This window comes from Bidens hawaiensis, unplaced genomic scaffold (genome assembly GCF_021521415.1).
Source record: "Bidens hawaiensis isolate Kalapana, Puna unplaced genomic scaffold, B.hawaiensis_p1.1 tig00018778_1, whole genome shotgun sequence".
NCBI classification, from domain to species: Eukaryota; Viridiplantae; Streptophyta; class Magnoliopsida; order Asterales; family Asteraceae; genus Bidens; species Bidens hawaiensis.
In genome coordinates this window covers 229,398-248,235 of record NW_027492852.1, presented here as the reverse complement: position 1 = coordinate 248,235, position 18,838 = coordinate 229,398, and the positions used below count along the sequence as shown (strand labels likewise).

Below are 18,838 nucleotides of genomic sequence, written 5' to 3'. Positions count from 1 at the left end.
CTCTTATCTTAATTTTATCGTCATCTCATCTTCGTTAATCCACTCGTCAAGGTGAGTTTAGATACCCCTTTTTCCATCTTTTATATTTTTGGGGGTAGCATGTATATTTCCTCATCTATTCAAAACACAATTCAATTTATGTGTATGTATGATTATTTCATGCTTTATGATTATGCTCTATGTGCCTAATTGTTTATTTTATTTTTGGTGGTTGGTATCTCATCCTCATCTATTCTCATCTAGTATGATCATACATTTACCCAAGTACATTGATTTTGTATCAATAGGAACGGGTCCACATCTATTTAGTTGTTTATATTTTCATAAGTGTTGTAATGCTAACCATTTACATATGAATTGTGATTTACCTATATATATATATACAACTAAAACTTATGTATTCTCACCAACATTCGTGTTGACAAACTCTATTTTTATACCTGTTACAGGTTCAAGTATTTGATATATTCAAGATCGAAGATAGTTAGTTGACCTTAGGATATTTATTCAAATCACTAGTTATGATGTATTTACTTATTGAATTTGTGTACTTGTTTAATGTTAATGAAGTTAAATAATTGTTGTCGCTTTAATTAGTGTCTTTTGAGCTACTGTCCAATCAATATGTTACGCCCCGGCGTGTTCCGCCTGTGGTCGGGGTGTGACAGAAAAATACTAAGGCGGCTCTCAAGCGTTCTACCAATATGGGACAAACCCATTTCCCTTTTTACCAATGTTCAAGTTCTCACTACACATTTTAGAATATTGACGTCGCATTCATCTTTACTCTTTGGACATGTTACTAATTTATTTATTTATTTATTTCTTAGTAACAACTAGTAATATTAATTATTGTCCAAAATTTCCAACAATCCCCCACATGAATGAAGTGTAAGACCCCGAATCCCGGGAATCCTACAATTGGTATTCATACAAAATACTTAAACTCAAAAACAATTCATTCCATCAAAATAACCGATTCAGAGTATAATTCAGCGGAAAATCATAATTAATAAAACAAGTTCCCAAAACCCGGGAATCATGCCCAAAACCAATCTTGAAATGTATTTAATAAAACGTTAAAAGAAAATATTTGTTATTATTAAAACTTCTGACTAAGCATGCCCTCCATCGTCTAAGTAACTTCGTGCACGTCCAAGCGGTAATGCATCCATCTCTTAACCTGAAACTCACACTAACATGCACACAAAGTCAGCTTAAGCTGAGTGACTTCAAGTTTTATTAATTAATATCTATAATAATAATCATAATAGTCATTCCAAGAGTTTTAAAATTAACGGGATATAACAGTTAGGCTATCCATCAACAATAAGTAATCATCATTATATATATATATATATATATATATATAAACATCCTTATAGTTATATCCCTACATATATATATATCATCCAAGTAATAACATCAGGTTCGAGCACACGTACAACCCAAACACGTAACATCTCATTCATACTTAAACGTATATATACATCCATATATTTACATCCCTATAAATATCATCCAAGTAATAACATCAGGGTCGAGCACACGTACAACCCAAACACGTAACATCTCATCCAACGTATGTAAACACAAAGTAGGCATACGTAAACATCCTTAGTCGATAATGACTAAATAACATCGCCAAATATTGGCCATACAATAATATATGTACAAACATACAATAACATCATCCCAAGGCCTACCCTATACAAGTAAGCCTATGCAAAATAGTTTAAACGGTTCATCAAGCAAAATCGCTTAGGTGTGCATGCTAGCCCAAAACTTAAAAAGAGTAAAAAGGGACATCATGAACTCACCTGAAACAAGCACGAATTCACCACGAGCTAGAGAACCCTAAGTATCCCCAAAACTCAAACGCCTACTGGTAAACATACAATCATCACAAATGACATCGAAAGGACTCATTTATCCTACGAGACGTTCTAACATGGTTCGAGTCACCTAAAGCCTCGACCTCATCAAACTCAATCATAACAGCCCCCGGGGCCTTAAGTTTACCAACACGGACCATAGATAATCCCGGGAGTAAAGAATTCCCAAATTACCCCCGGAAGCACTAGGTGATACCAACACGCGCGTTTAAGAGTCGTTTAGGCAATTAACATCCAACTCAGCCCCGTGTGGACCCAATATGATAATTTCACAGCCAACAAGTCCACACGATGCTACACGAGTCAAATGGGTCGGTAAATCGCAAGTACAACGCACCAACTATTCAATAAATGCAAATGCGCGTTGTACCGACCCGTTTGAGTAACCGACAACCAATTCAGCCCCAATACTTATAAAAATCATTTTTCAACAGCCCGTATAATAAACCGAAGTTATCTGAACTGAATTGGTCATCACTTACTCTATCCCTCGCGTTAAACGCAACAATCTACCATTCTAGTCAACCGAAAACTATCTTTCAAACTACAACTAGTTGACCAATCAAACTAACACCAATGTGCATAATTTTAAAGTATGTTATACTAGACATACCTAGGAAGATGTTGGTGTAAAAACTTCCACCAAAACAGTCCCGGAAAGGTGAGAATTGACAGCCACCCGGTAAGCCTACAACACGCAATTTAACGATCAATACGCGTGATATAATGATCAATTAAGGTGTAAAAGACTTGGGGGAACATAGAACTAACCTTCAATTGAAGTTTTAGACCTTGGGAGCTGCTGGAAAAAAGAAAAACGAAGCCCTTGGAGCTGCTGTGGAGTCCGATCGGCCAAGGAGAGAAAGAGAGATTAGGGTTTTGTATTATAAAACTAAATGTTTCATTCTAGCCCCTTGAAATTGGATATCGAGATAACTTGGGCAAAAGTTTAATTAGTTTAACATACCGGGAAGATGAGAAGGTCATCGAGGAATGTTGGTTAACTCCTGAGAAATATACATACTTTACAAGCTTAAATCATTAAACCGAAAGTGACGGGCGTTACATGAAGATTGATCTGTACACTCACGCTTCAAATAAAGTTACAGCAGTTGAGCGTTGTAGGATATGTAGTGTTAGCCTTGAACCTTCCTTTGTGAAATATACTTAGTCTCCTAGTGGTTGGTAGACACGGTTGTCTTCAACCAATTCCCTTTTGATGTAGACGTTATTACATTTCACACAACACTCTTCTTGGTCGGTTAACCCTTCATTGTCGTGTCCATTCTGGTCATGGAACACTAGCCTGGTTCTTCGAGAGCTCTAGGATTTGCGCCCCCCCCCCCCCCCCCCACAAATCCGTTCGAAGCGACCCCACTTCTCTCTCACATTGGTGATTTGATCCTCAAATCATTATGGTTACCATGATCCACATATCATTAACCATCACATAGTTGATTTGATCAAATCATTAAAAGCATAATGGTTATCATGATCCCCATTTCATTAACCAGATGTTATGCTTAGCCTCCCCTTTGTCACTGACTGTCTTTGGAATGGACTAGGATGTTTATTTAAACACACTTTGTAATTCAGGAGGATATAGATATTAACTTATGCGTCAACTTGTACATAAACTATGCCCCCACAATGACCACCCTTTAGTTCATGCAGTTAGGTTGTCCTATTGAACCTAGATCATGGGATCTCCAATCTCATAGGTTAGGTTTTCCTTTGCACTCACTTTCTTCAGGGGCTTTAGTCTTATTCCACAACTACGTCTTTCATCAACCCTCAGGTTGTTGGATCCAATATCATTATCCATGACTTCCTCAAGTCAATACTAGAAAATCGCACAATTAAGATGAGTTGTTATGATGTGTTCTTAACATCCAAGCCTATTATCATCTTTTAAGACCATAACCTCTAGATTCACCCTGAATCTTGTTATAATGACTGTCTTTAGAAGAACAAAGTTCTCATTTTTAGGCAAACACATCTCCATTATGCCAATACCGAACATGTCACACCCCGACTTAAGGCCTGGGTGCGACACCCGTTAGTTGGTATCCGGTTTTGAAAATATATCAGAGTTGCGGGTTATTAGCGAAAGTCTTTTTAAAATATAATATTCATTTATAAAATGACGAGTCAGAATACCCATTTGATATTTCAATCAACTATCTTTTGAAAATATAATTTATTAATAATATTCTAAATAAAATATCTGAGCCATCAGATCACCTCTAATGACTATGTCTCCAATCTTCTATAGCCTTGCCTGTTAGTTCTATTCTTTACAGTTTCCCTAAAATGTGGGGTAAAAATACGTCAGCACACAGCCGGTGAATGACGCTGACTCAATAATACCCGTGTGTAAACAATAACAATACCTTTGTGACAATACTCGTTAGGCACCCAACTCAATTGGGTTACAATTACCCTAAGTACATATACAATTAATCATATACACAATATCATTTCTCTGGTCAGTCCCGTAGACTACCAGAGGCGTGTTTGATGATATGCATGGCCTCGGGGAACTCCGAGTCACCATGTACGTATGGATCCAGACACATGTATGCTCTTAATTGGAGTTTGCCCGTTTCTCATTATCGCAACACAAAGTTTTAAGGATTCGTAAATCCTATGTAAATAGTTCAGACTCTAAAAGAGTTGTAAAAGTTTAGGGCGTATTCACCTTTTATGATTGTAATCAGTTTCTGACACTGATTCCTGTATATTGATCACTTTCGTTTACTGACCCCTGTCTGTAAATCAGTTTCTGTTACTGATTCCTGTTTCTGTTTTCAGCTTTTAGATTGATTGATTGGCTGTTATCTCGGACCTATAGTACGAGTATAACATTTGTATAAATATCTAGATCAACGATCTAGCTTCAGACCCCGTAGTCTGTTTTGTATAGCTGTAACCTTGATAATTTATTTGTTTGTATAAACATGTGGACATTTAGTCCCTTTGTTTATTTATTAATTATATATCAGGTTTCTTCTTCAGGAAGAAACATTTATACCAGGTTTCTTTTTCAAGAAGAAACATTACTTTAACTATAACCTGTGTGAATGAATAGTATCTTTCTTAATCATTAAGAAATACTATTTAACTATAACCTTTGCATGTAACTGATTACGTTTCTTAATCGTGAAGAAACAATAATTTAACTATAACCCTTGCTTATGAAAAGTTATATTATGCTTATCAGTAATCAAGGTTTGGGCTATACCCCCGACTATGGTCTAAGCTATTATAATAATAATAATATAATAATATTTAAACAGAACCCCTACCTCACACGGGTATTTGGAGTTATATGCCTATGACTGATCGAGCGGCACTTCTACTCTATAACGCGTTCTACAGCTGAACCCTTCAGAGCTTCGTGTTTGGCACGTTCCACGAGGTCGGCACGCAAACCGAGGCTAACTATGTGTGTGAAAGTGTGTTTGTGGTGTGGTTTGAGAATGCTGTGAGCCTCCCCTTTTATAGACAAAATTGGGCACCATCGCGTAGCGCGATGGTCCCTTCACTTAGGGCATCGCGTAGCGCGATGTCAGGCAGATGACGCGTGGCTGCTGACTCAACCCTAGCATCTGCCACGTGTCCCCCTGACGCGACACGTGTTGCTGCGTCACATTACGCCCATCGCCCGAGTCCGAGTCCGTGTCCGTGTCTGTGCGCGTCCTCCGCTAGGACTATGGAGAGTGGTTAGCCACATTAAAACATTTCTATAGAAACTTGCTTCCTTATAAAGAGCTTCCATTTCTTTGTTTGTTTCCATGTGGGATGAAAATTCCATTCCTTATTTATAACCATGGGGAATGCTTCCCTTTTCTTCCATCTTTCCATGTGGGATGGAATTTTTTTATTTACTTAACATAAGAGTGCTTTGTTTTTCTTATCTTATTCTTCCCATTACTTGCCTTTGAAATTATTTTTAATCCTTCAACTTTCAAAGTTGGCAACTTTATCCAAAATAAATATGGGTTTTTCCTAGATGTTACAAAACATCTAGCTAGATTCTGATTTCAACCAATTGGTACTCGAGTCTATGTACTCCACTAGGTCACACGTTTGCAATAATCTTTATTGCCAAACATTCTAGGTTCAAATGCAAGATACCCCCATATTGAAATGTTATTAGATAACATCATCCAACTTACTGATTATATAAAGAAAAGCTCTTTCTTTCCATCAGCATGGTAAGCTCTTTCTTTTCTTTTATCCAATTTACTGACGGGATAAGAAAAGCTTTTTCTTTCTACACAGGTTTGAGATATCATCTCAATGGTATCTTCTTAATTACCATTATCATCTCAATTACCATCCCCCACATTTCTTGCATTTTGACATAGTTTGCTTAAGTTTACTTATGACCATACATCAACACTCATTATTTGAACAATATCAAGCCATTGTATCAGTGAGTTTATCAATGTTACCAATAATGAGACACATGCCTTATCATAAGTTTCGAACACTTTCTAGTGTCTAACCTAATCCTTATCATATGGCAGTTAACAAGCCATCACAAACTTAGTCGGAACCATGAGAACTTGGAAAGTTGAGATATACTCAAGATCCTCAAGAGTTATATTATTACCTTAGGTTAAATGAAATCCCTTTTTTAACTTGTCTATACACGTATACATTCTTGTGTATGTTTTGAATGTTCCACGTTAATTAGTCTTCGTCAAGCACCATAATTAACAAGTACTAGTCTAGCATGCTTAGACTACAATACTTAGGCCTGTTAATAGAAGATGCATATTTCTGATTCTTCGCAGCCTTTCCAACATTCATTTCTTAGTTTAGACAAGATAATCTGATTTTATTTATTGTTCCTAAACCTCACTTTTAGAACGTTTTAACACCAAAGTTAATCTCATTTGCTAAGGTTATAACTCGTTTGTCTTTAACCTCCAAGGCCTTAACCATTGACTCATACAGACTTAAACATAAGTCTATAATTCAAGTCACTTTGATGAACATATTTATCACAACAAGATAAATGGTGCTCGTCTACAATCACTGTCATGGTCGAAACGGAATCACTGAAATTGGCATTCAACAGTATGGCAGTTACATATGCTTAAATTGGGGAATAAATCTTCCACCATAGTTCAAACAGTATTGCTAGTGATTATAAGTACCAACAAGTTCATCATTATTGTAATTCGCTTATAATAAATACCACAAAATTTATTATAGTAATTTACAACAATAACATGTATTCCTTTCATATGTTTATAATCATCAAAACGCACTTGTGCGTTTTCATGTTGATGCTCTCAATATTGAATGGCATATATCATTTTTGTGTATTTCATCTTAATAACTCACCATGTTTACAATTGGCGTAATTAGATATTTGATGTCTTGTTACGGACTTATTGTCAATGGAACAACTCTCAAGTTGTTTATTATGTGACGTGTGTGATATATATATATATATATATATATATATATATATATATATATAAATTTGGATAAAAGTTCCACACAAATCGGGTTTTAAAAATAGGTTTTCACCTACAACTAAACCACACACGAAAGGCAAGTGTACCTATCGTTTGTAATAAAGTGTCGGCAAGAACCGAGTGTCAATCCATGGATACGGTAATTTTCTAGTACTAAATCTTTATAAATGACTAACCGAACAAAGAAATCTTAATTTGAGTTTTTAACTAACTAAACTAGCATACAATGAAAACAAAGCAAGTAAAAATACAAGAAACAATCAATCCAACAAGACTACCTAGACACGCATCCACTCTACTAATGTGATAAAATAGTAATGATATGGTAAACATCATGAATCTAAACATAAATACTAGATTACAATCAAGCAACCTAATACTAACAAATAATCATCATGATGGACTTCCGATCAAGAATTAAACATAGACTAACTTGTTTGTCAAAACAACAAAGTCTCATAATCAAAGGAAAGCTAGCATGAACAACATTCTAACCACCTAAGATTACACTAAATTAGCTAAACTCATGAATTAAACATCAACTTATGAAACTTTAACTAGCAAGTCATCACCAAGTCAAGAATCATAACAACACTCATCAATTTTCCAATATCAAGTGTAGGGTTTCATGCTCATCAATAATATTATAACCAAACTAATCTTTACTAGTCATTCCTAACTTAGCAATGTAAACAAAGAAAACATGAACATTCAAAGTTTACAAACAAACATCTAGAACATAGTTTTCCAACATGAATGCCTAAACATTTGTAAGACTAACAAGGTATGCAATTCTAACAAGCATGAACACCATCAATATCAATTCATAACTTCAACATTTCCTTGAAAGAAAACCAAATTACCATAACCATACATAGATAAAAATCACAATAGTAAAAGCTTCAACAATGTCTAGATGGTAAAGGTCTTAGCCCATAAGGCTTAATACAACTACAATCAATCTAAAAATAAGCTTACAAAACATGCTCTTAAACATAGAAATGCAAACCAAAATCAAGAAAGGATTGAAGGATGGAATGATGAATCTTATGTTGGTGGAAGCCTCCAAGAATCCCCTAAAATTGCTGCACTTGACTGAGAGAAAATCCCCAAGACTCCACACACAAAAATAAGGATAATGGATGTGTATATATGCTGTCTGGACGTCTGGCACGGGCACTTGCACGGGCTTGCACGACCGTGCCTATTTGTGGAAAGTCAACCATTGGCTTTAATCTGACCAAAAAGTCAGATTTCTCTGTTCTAGCACGGTCATCGGCACGGGCCCGCACGGCCGTGCAGGTCATGCACGGGCATCAGCACGACCATGCACGGTCGTGCACTTTTGAATTCTTGCTACACTGGCTCCGGCACTGGCAAGCATGGTCATGCAGGTCTGGCAGAATGCTTATTTTGTTCCCGAAACGCCCCCTTTTCATGTTTTCTTTGTCGGGCGGGCGCCCGGACCTGCAAGTTCACAAATAACTCAAATAAGTACCTAAAACAATGAATTTGCATGAAGTTCGGGATAAATATGAAGGTAATTTGATGCAATAAGATGTACACTTTGTGTTACATCATTATGCAAATGTATTTTTGCACTATCCATTAAACAAAATCTACAATAATATTTCGTATGTCACAGTATACATTGATTTATTTCGTTATAATTGCACGTGTTATCCGAAGATATTGAACCCCAAATAATACAACCAAAATTACAAGATAATATGTACAACACTTTAAACAACAATTCCAATGAACAAATTGACAACAACTAGACATCAATCTCAAAAGTGTTATTATCTTCAACACTTTTATCGTTCGACCAAGATCAGCGCAATGATATTGTCTTGTGGTTTGCTTTAGGTACTCCCTTAATGGAGCTCCATGAAATCATATCGTCATTACCTCATTTCATACCGAGACTTTTGAACAGTCAAAATCTGTTCAACAACAATAACACGTTAAATAATATTCTACACGCTAGTAGTAATATTTGGACAATTAATTTTGTTCATAACAACACTAAGTTTTTTTCTCATCAATAATATACCCGACATGTCACTTCTCGTATAAGAAATGAACCATTTATATTTGCAAATACATATTTTATTTCTTTCAAAATATCTCTTTATGTTTGCAAAACTTTATAACCAGTTTCACAATAAACTGTTTTATTTCTAACACGCATATTAGAAAACTAATGTTTACGAAATGCTTTATCGGTTATGGTTTGCAAAATACCACATTTCTAGCTTGGTTGTTAGAAATAAACATTTTACCAAATGTTTTGAAAGTTTATTGTTTAAAGACAACACCATGTCTAAGTTGCTCGATAGACGATTAACAACTTCACATTACTTGGTTCATAAAATAACCCATTTCAAGCAGTTCGTTAGAAAATAAATGATCACATATCATTTCTTTTAAACATTGTGGTTTATAGCAATAAACCCATTCTAACACGCTTATTAAAAGTCTAAACATTTAGAGACAGATGTTTACAATCTTTAGTTATATAAACCCGTATTTACTATTATTATTTTACCAAAATAATAATTTCTAACATGACCGTTAGAAGAATTAAAAGTTCACAAAGGTTTCTCTATAGGTTTATAAACCCTCATATTTTCTAGTGCTCATTAGAAAATTGAATGTCTGAAACTTATTATTTATCAAAATAATAATTCTAACACGTTTGTTAGAATATTAGACAAATTCTAGCTATATTATTATACAAAATAATAATTTGTAATACCCATGCTAGAAGTGACCCGGCTTCGAACAAACCGTTTTGAAACCTTTGATTTATCTAACACATATGTGAGATAAATTAACACTGTGAAAAACCCTTTTATAAAAGAATCATTTCCGATACGGGTGCTAGGAGACGGACATTATTGTTTTTACACAACATTAGTTTCTCACAAAGGCATCATAGCCTTTTGGTTTATATCATCCAGCTAGTACATTTACAAAAAAAATGTTTTAAATTATTTACGAAATAATTGTTTCTAACACTCATGTTAGGAAATGAGTCGTTTAGTCCATAATATTTTATAAACATTTTCTAACCCGCATGTTAGGAGATGAAACGTTTACAAAAAACGTATTTGATTATAAATTAAACCCGATCTAACGTGCATTGTTGTATTAGCATTTGTATGAACGAATGGTTTACTAAAAACCACTTCAAATCGTTTTAAAAATGTACGGTTTTTCATGAACTGTTTCTACTTGATTTTAGACACAAACGATCACAAAATTGGTTTAACTATTAAACCCCACGGCTTTAAAAAAAGTCGTTTCTAACACTATAATTAGAGCACATATGATTACAAAAATCGTTTCCAAACGGTTGAATCAAATTACTTGTTTTGTATTACGGTATTCGGATTACGCATTGTACTCCAATCACAAAATCCTTACTCAATTGTACGACAAAAAACTTTTCCCAAAGCAAATATTTATAAAAAATCATTTAATAATTTTAAACTTTCGTGAACCCAATATCCTTTATAAAGGTTTTAATATTATCACAACAATCTTGCAAAAGTTTAAAATCTGTTTTAAGATTGTAGGACATGGATCACGATTTTTTTAAACAATATTAATAAAACAAATAAATAATCTCTTTATACAATTTGGGAAATTGTAGTACATATATCGTATACAAATCTAAATGAGAATAACAACAAATATAACATATATACATTTATTGATTCATATCGAAGTCTGTGCTCGAATGCCGAATAATTTGACGAGTTGAAAACGACCGGAGCCAAGTTGATCATCCTGTTGAAACCGCACCGGAACCGCGTTCACACCATGTAGCTCGTGTTTACTGAGACCCGAGCATCACCTCCGAGTCATGTCTTCGTATGCCCCTTCGCTTGGAGAACCCATCTTGATCACCCGAAACCATCTAGCTGCAAGATTGAACAAACTGTGGTTCCCGGTTGTGACTGAGGATTACTGTTAAACAGAGATCCCTTAATACATATTTCAGGCCACCTCCGCGAGCCCATCTGTTTCCTAGGGTACAACAGCCGAAGCAGTATGCACTGTCGGGATTACCCTAGCACCTGAACCATATTTGTAACTGGTGTTCGGGATCGTAGAAGTTGGAAACGAACCGAACTGATGTCGGTGACCGATCGAGTTTTTGGTTTATATGCCGTGACGGGTTGGGTTCTCGGTGTTAGTGACCGATCCGAATTTTTCGTTGATGACCAAATTACTAGGCTAAATTTGAGTGGTCAAGCCCAGATTCACAGTACACAAGATTAGAGATTTAGAGCTGCACAAAATACCTCGGTCCGGACTCGATCCGAAACCGGTTCCTATCAATACCTAACCCGCGGGTACGCCCTAGTATTGGGTATCTCCCCATACCTGTACCCAGAACCAGACCCCACCCAGACCCGCCAGAACTGGTTCAACCTTTACTCGGTCAAAACCTGACCCAACCCTACTCGAAACCCAAAAAAAACCCGGTCAAATATACCCGGAACCGGTTCCTATCCGACCCTGTTTAACTTTTGTTGACCTTACCCAGAACCGGTTCCTACAAAAATAACCGGTTTGAGAACCTCCATCTTAAATTTTTTTATCATAACTAATGGTAGATACTCCTTTGTTCCATAGCCCTAGGGCTATTTACAACTATCCAATTAAGAATTCTCAGATGTACTAGTACTAGCAGTGCATCAAAGATGCAGTCATCGATTCTACCGAGAGGCCACAATTGCTGCGAGCAAACATATTAATGACGAGGAACGCGTTTTTGTTATGCTACTAATACTTGTACTTGCTCTGCTATTCTGCCCCATCCTGGCTGAGGAATAGTTACGGGCGCGTAAAACAAAAAAATACGCTGATGGGGGACGGGCATACGCATACTATGTGTAATGCTTCACTCATTTACGATAAATAATAAATAAAAAGTCCATTCCATTTCGACAAAAGACCCACACCCAAGTTCCATAGCCTGCTATCCCTATTAATATAAATTACTCGGATGATCTATGTAGCTTGTTCAAATTTCACATTCCGTTGTCGGTAGGAAACGAGAGGTGAAGCAAATCACAAAAACCATCCGAGTATTCACTTTTCTTTGTTATAACTTCAATGTCAATTTATGGATTCAACTTATTTAAAGTTGGTACAAATAATAAAGATTCTTCTAAAAGGACCACTTTGTTGGTTGTACGCACAAAAGGCCAAACATCAAAAGTGAAGCAGCTTCATGATCTACGTACCGCATGGATCGATCAAGTTCGATTCAACAGTCAAGACTTTTGAATGAAAATCAGGTTGGCACGGGCGCCATAATTCATTCTGTAATTGCGGTATCTATTGTGAAAATAAACCAAACCATGTTTATCCAATCAACCCGAAGAATATAATTGGAGTACGGTGAAAACGGCAACTCTGCCTATTACAATTAAGTGTTCAAAAATTCAAAGTCCTCTGCGAAAGAGTCACAAGACCTAACACAAACAGCTCACCATTGTCAATCTCACAAGAAACCAACAACGGTGTTATTTTCGGGAATCAGTAGCTGCTCGAAAACTCACACAAATAGTATCACAACACTGCTATGTGACTAGAGGTAATTTACGAGAGACAAGAGTATGCAAGAGCCTTTTCCTCAGTTAGCTCTTCAGCAGTCAAGTCTAGCTTCTTCCTCGAGAACTCATCAATTGAAAGACCTAAAAACACAAAATAATTCAAGAATTAAAACATCTTTATTTTAAATTAGACATATATATTATTAATTTAAATTTAAATTGTTTTTTGTACCTTGAACAATAGTCCATTCTCCATTTTTGCAAGTGACCGGGAAGGAGTAAATAAGCCCGGCTGGAACATTGTAGGACCCATCAGAGTACACACCCATTGAAACCCAAGTTCCCTGTTATTTGCATCATAAGGGCAAAAAGGTCAAACAAAGCATCATATTATAATTCATAAATAATATAAAGAATTAATTTCATACATACCCCATTACGAACTTGAAATATTTTATATACACCCAACTTTAATAAATTTTTACTTAACGACCATTCTACCCATTTCCATTATATTTGTTTATATAACGACACACACAATTAAATAAATAATTGTGTCAACAAAATAAATATTTTTTTATTTGTATTTTGATCGACGTCAACAATAAGCAAGCAAACCAAATTTCCGTCTCTCTTATTTTCTTTTCAGGAGATGATGGAACAATCGAATTTGTATGTTCGAATCAGTTAATCAAACTCAAATGTGCGTATGCCATAAAAGAAAGCAAGAAAGTTAAATATCATGTTTTGAGAAAGCCATTGTTTATGGGTAAAATAAATAACGAAAATTAAGTTAAAAATGGGTTAAAAAATTAAGCAAAAAAATATGATAATTTAGTTTTGCATGGGTATATATATGATATCTTCTAAGCTCATAGGGGTATGTATAAAATTGCCCCATAAATAAAACAAAACAGGCGTTAACTAACCTCTGGAGTTCCACAGACCCAGTCACGAATGTGATCACAAGCAGAACTTGCAGCAGAGAGTGCACTGGAAAGCTTCCTAGCCTTGATGATAGCAGCACCACGTTGTTGAACGGTGGCAATGAATCCAGATTTCAACCTAAATGAAACAAACGACTACATATGAAATGAAGAATTTAAAACAAAACAAAAGCAAAACAAGAGAACTGATTAAGTGGGATTTCATACCATTCATCATCATTAATGAGCTCTGGGACCCGCTTCTCACCAGCTGGTGTGGTAACAGTTGCGTGAGTGACATCAGGGTACTGAGTTGATGAGTGGTTACCCCAGATGATGACATTTTTGACATCAGAAACTTGAACGTTAAGTTTCTCTGAGATTTGGCCAAGAGCCCTGTTATGGTCTAGCCTTGTTAAGCAAGTAATGTTCTTCTCTGGGATGGATGGTGCAAACTCCTTCAAGATTAGAGCATTGGTGTTTGCTGGATTAGCAACAACCAAAACCTGCGGGAAGAAGTAAATCAAATTAGTTAGGATCATAATCACAATATAACACAATAGTTACAGAAAACATCATAAAAGTAATATTTACCTTGCAGTTAGCAGCAGCATGCTTCTCAAGAGCGGAAGCTTGGGACTTGTAAATGGATACATTCTTTGACATAACATCCTTTCTTTCCATTCCTTCTTTCCTGGGGAAACCACCAACCATGACTGCCACATTCACACCCGTGCATGCCTCAACAGCATCAGTAGTGGCAACAACTCCTGATATATAGATTACAGTAGATTTTCAGTATATGAAAGATGGCTCGTAACATTAGCAACAATAAATGTATAAAAGTCAACTAAATTAAGACCTTTAAGGAGAGAAAATGCAGCATCAACCAACTCCATTTTAACCCCATTCAAAGCCTCTGCAGCTGGTGGAATGTCGAGCATGTGCAAAATAACGGGTTGGTCAGGACCCAACATGATCCCTCTAGCAATCATGGGTACAAGAGCATATCCGATTTGTCCTGTTAGAAAAACGGAGTTCAATCAGTAAGTTCTAAAGAAACAACATTTGTATGTAGCCACTAATCTATGCGATCTCCAATAAGCATATCTGAATAAGCAAACACAGTTACATCATCTGCATGATAGACAGATGTTTTTCCAAAACATACCAAACCATCAAAAAGACACATAACACAAGCTTAGACGGATTGGCAGACTAATATCAATAAACGAGTTATCCAAATCGCATCTAACCAAACTAAATCAAACTCAACAGCTCAGAAAACAACCACAGATCAAGTGATCTTCACAATAGTTCACTAGTCATGCAGGTTATAAGCTACACCAAAACATCATTTGAGTGCACCACAGTTCACATATTTGTGTTCGATACATCAAAATAGCATGATTAAAACTAACATCAACTAAAACCATAGTTCACCTTGAAAAACAAACAAAACAAAAAAACCACACACGCTGTGCATAAACCGTCAATGACTCAAACGATTTGAGAACACTAGATCCCTCTAAATTTTGGTAAACCAAACACATACACTACTAAAACCCACGTTCACCTAAATCGAAAACATGCAAAACAAAAGGCACGCAAGCTACACAAATTCCGTCATTCATTCTGTCAGACTAAGCCGAAGCAGTTCAGATCTAGCTTAACTTGAAGTCAATACAGTTTACAAATTCATAAACTGCGTGTGCGTACTTCAACACTTGTTAATAACAAACTTATCTAATTTGTTATTAACCAGTGTTGAAGTACACACACTCAACGCGGATGAATGCATGGAACTGTTTTGAGTTCGAGTTTAGCTAGATCTGAACTATCTATGCTTAGTTTGACTTGATCATGACTAAATCCGTGTAGTTTATGTGCCTTTTGTTTTGGATATTTTAGATGGGATATATTCAACGAGTAACAAAATAATATTCAAAACAAATCTTTATAACACTATTAAAACCTAAATTAAAAACCACTACTAAAACCCTAGCTCACCTAGATCGAAAACACGCAAAAACAAAACGCACACAAACTAAACAGATTCAGTCTACGATCAAGTCAAACTAGTCAGAAACAGTTCAGATCTAGCTAAACTCAAAGTCAAAACAGTTTACAAAGTCATGCGCCTTTTGTGTGTGCATACTTCAACACTTGTTTATAACATTCGATCAGTAACAAAATAATACTCAAAACAAATCTGAATAAACACTAGCTCACTCTAAATTCTATAAAATCAAACGCATGATTAAAACCACTACTAAAACCCTAGCTCACCTAGATAAAAAAACCTATGCAGATTCTGTCCGCAATCGACTCAAACAAGCAGAAATACTTCAGATCTAGCTTAATGAGTTAATTCAAAGTCAGCAAACTAATCCGCTTTGAGTATGCGTACTAGTTAATAACAAATTAGATAAGCTACAACGAAAGCCAATCCGATGAGATATATTCGATGAGAATACTCACAACAACACCAGATCTCTCTAAATTTGATAAAAATTAAACGCACGATTAAAACCAAACCCTAGGTCACTAAATCGAAGCATCCAAAACAAAATAAATATACAAATTCCGTCAACAATCAAGTCAAACTAAGCATAAATACTTCAGATCTAGCTTAACTCCAAGTCAAAACACTTAACAAACTCAATACAGTAGTAAATCAATAAGTAATAACAGATTAATAAGCTACAACTAAAACCGAACCGATCCGATCCGATTAAATCAAATCAATCAGTAACAAATCCGTATGTAATCGATTGATATGAATGATTAATTATACCTGCAGCACCGGTAACGAGAACACGAACTGGATCCTTGGCCATTGGTTATGATGATCTGAGAGACAAAAAACTGGATTTGAAATTAGCGATGAAAACGATGTTAGGGCAGAGTGGAGTAAAGGTGTGATTTAAGCGGATATTTATGGTGATGAAGATGAGATTATTGTATGTGATACGACGACGTTTGTGGATAATAATAATAATAATAATAATAGCAACGAAATCTGTGTTTTTATCTGTTTGACGATATTTGGGCCACGTCAGGCTGGGTTATGGACCATACACCTGGCGCACTTGTGGACTTGTGGGCTTCACTTTGTATTTGTAGTTTCTACGCTAACACCTAAACCGGTCCTTCATTTTAAACGGTAAAATAAAATTACTACAGTAACTATGAACCCGGGTGCAAACAAGTCGAGTTGATTGTGTGCCACTCGAAATCGAATTGATACAAAGTTCAAAATGAATCGTTCGATAATCGAGCCCCAGGGCCGTCTTCGATAATCGTGAAAAATTTTTGGACCACAAGCGAAAAAAAAAAGTTGGGCCTGAAATTAGTTAAGTAATTAGGTTTAAACATTATAATACATTTTTTTCTTTCAAAAAATATATATATAATTTTTAAAAAAAATCAGGCCTATCGGGGTGTCGGGCCGAGGCTAGTCAACCACCTGGCCCTACCTCATAGTCGGCCTTGTCGAGCCCGAGCTTGAGTGTTATGTGCTTTTAAGTTTTAGCTCTTTTGGATGTATATGTATGAATTCACGGTGCACGATCGAGACCGAGCTCGAGCCAAGCTTTGGTTCGCTTAAGATACCACACACGAGTTCCGGTTAAGCCTAGGCTCATTTAAGGTTTTTCATCAACTTAGCTCTAGCCTAACCGATCTGGAGCTTCAATATTTGCCGAGCTTGAGTAGAGAATATTAGGAGTTTTAGTTTTATAGTTGTGTGTAAAATCATGTCTCATATCAGATTTCAAACTTGAGAGGTATCATATATACATACTAGTTAGCTTGTAGTTTCATACTTCTTGTTTTCATGTATATTTCTCACTATTAATTATTATATTATATTTCAGTTTTTGAATTGGTAAACGGATATACATGTTTCGGATAATCAGGTCAGTATCATCTAATATCATACATGTCTCATACCACTAAAAAGTTTTTAAACTAATTTCATGCCCTTTCCGAATGTCTTGGATTTGCACATCAAGTCTGTGTTCGTTTGCAGTACCTACTATATTTATTGGCCTGTTATCTTCAATTATGACTCGTTTTATTTTAAGAAATTGAATGATTTAAAGGGGAAAATAACAAGAATAGATAGAATATATTTTCTCTTTGGAATATAAAAGAGTTTATATATACCTTAGGGACTCGTTTGGAACTTCAAAAGACCAAAAATATTTTTTTTTTGTAATGACCAACTAAGTAACGCCGGATATTTCTTACGCGGCCCTCATTGGCTAAAGGTAGCCCGAGACGGCCACGAGTCCGGACGGACGGGCCCTAGCGGTCCACCTATTGAGGGATTCCCTGGATAAAACCCGACCCCCACGCCCGTCAAACGGTACGACAGCGAGGAGCCGGTAAAACCGGGTGAGATCAAGACTCGAACCCTGACAAATCAGGGTCATCCCTCATATGTCCCACATATATTGATGATAGTGAGATTTGAACTTCTTCCCTTTCACTAGTAAAATGAATGCTCTACCATTGAACCACTTCCAATTTATAAAAGAACAAAAATATAATCTACTCTAAATTCCATACAATAAATTATTTTTTGATAAATAAAGAAAAAGAAAGTCAACTTGTAGATTATTATTGCATGAGGTTGAAGCTTGAAAATGACCCATCAATTATCACTTTATTTTTTCAAAAGCATGGAAAATTAAGTCATCAAAGTTATTCCATGAAAGCATGCTTCATTGCTTCATGTAGTCTTTATAATTAATATATATAGATACCAGCTTATTTATATGTGTGTAACACGGATTGGAATGAATAAATTTATTTAAATAACGACATTATATGAAATTCAAAAAATGTGTTAAACTATTTGTATAATTTTGTATTATACGGTATATTAAATTACATATTAAGCAATATGAAAATATATACATACATATATATATATA

General features: G+C 35.6%; 1 protein-coding gene across 1 annotated transcript; it reads right to left on the bottom strand.

Annotated features, from left to right (window-relative positions):
* Nucleotides 1-12,777: 12,777 nt before the first annotated feature.
* LOC143557031 (malate dehydrogenase-like) lies at nucleotides 12,778-16,838 on the bottom strand. The gene is made up of 7 exons (XM_077046201.1): nucleotides 16,693-16,838; nucleotides 14,758-14,916; nucleotides 14,490-14,665; nucleotides 14,124-14,401; nucleotides 13,899-14,034; nucleotides 13,202-13,313; nucleotides 12,778-13,110 (listed from the first exon to the last, which is right to left on the bottom strand). The coding sequence occupies exons 1-7, from the start codon at nucleotides 16,733-16,735 to the stop codon at nucleotides 13,016-13,018; spliced, it is 999 nt and encodes a 332-aa protein (XP_076902316.1). The 5' UTR covers nucleotides 16,736-16,838; the 3' UTR covers nucleotides 12,778-13,015.
* Between the last annotated feature and the right edge of the window lie 2,000 nt (nucleotides 16,839-18,838).

Bases quoted from the DNA above. Each gene is read 5' to 3' on its own strand.
- LOC143557031 (XM_077046201.1), bottom strand. From the start codon at position 16,735: ATGGCCAAGGATCCAGTTCGTGTTCTCGTTACCGGTGCTGCAG. The intron at 14,402-14,489 runs GTAAATATTACT...TTCTTCCCGCAG, and splicing joins ATGCTGCTGCTAACTGCAAG to GTTTTGGTTGTTGCTAATCC. The intron at 14,035-14,123 runs GTATGAAATCCC...TGTTTCATTTAG, and splicing joins CTCATTAATGATGATGAATG to GTTGAAATCTGGATTCATTG.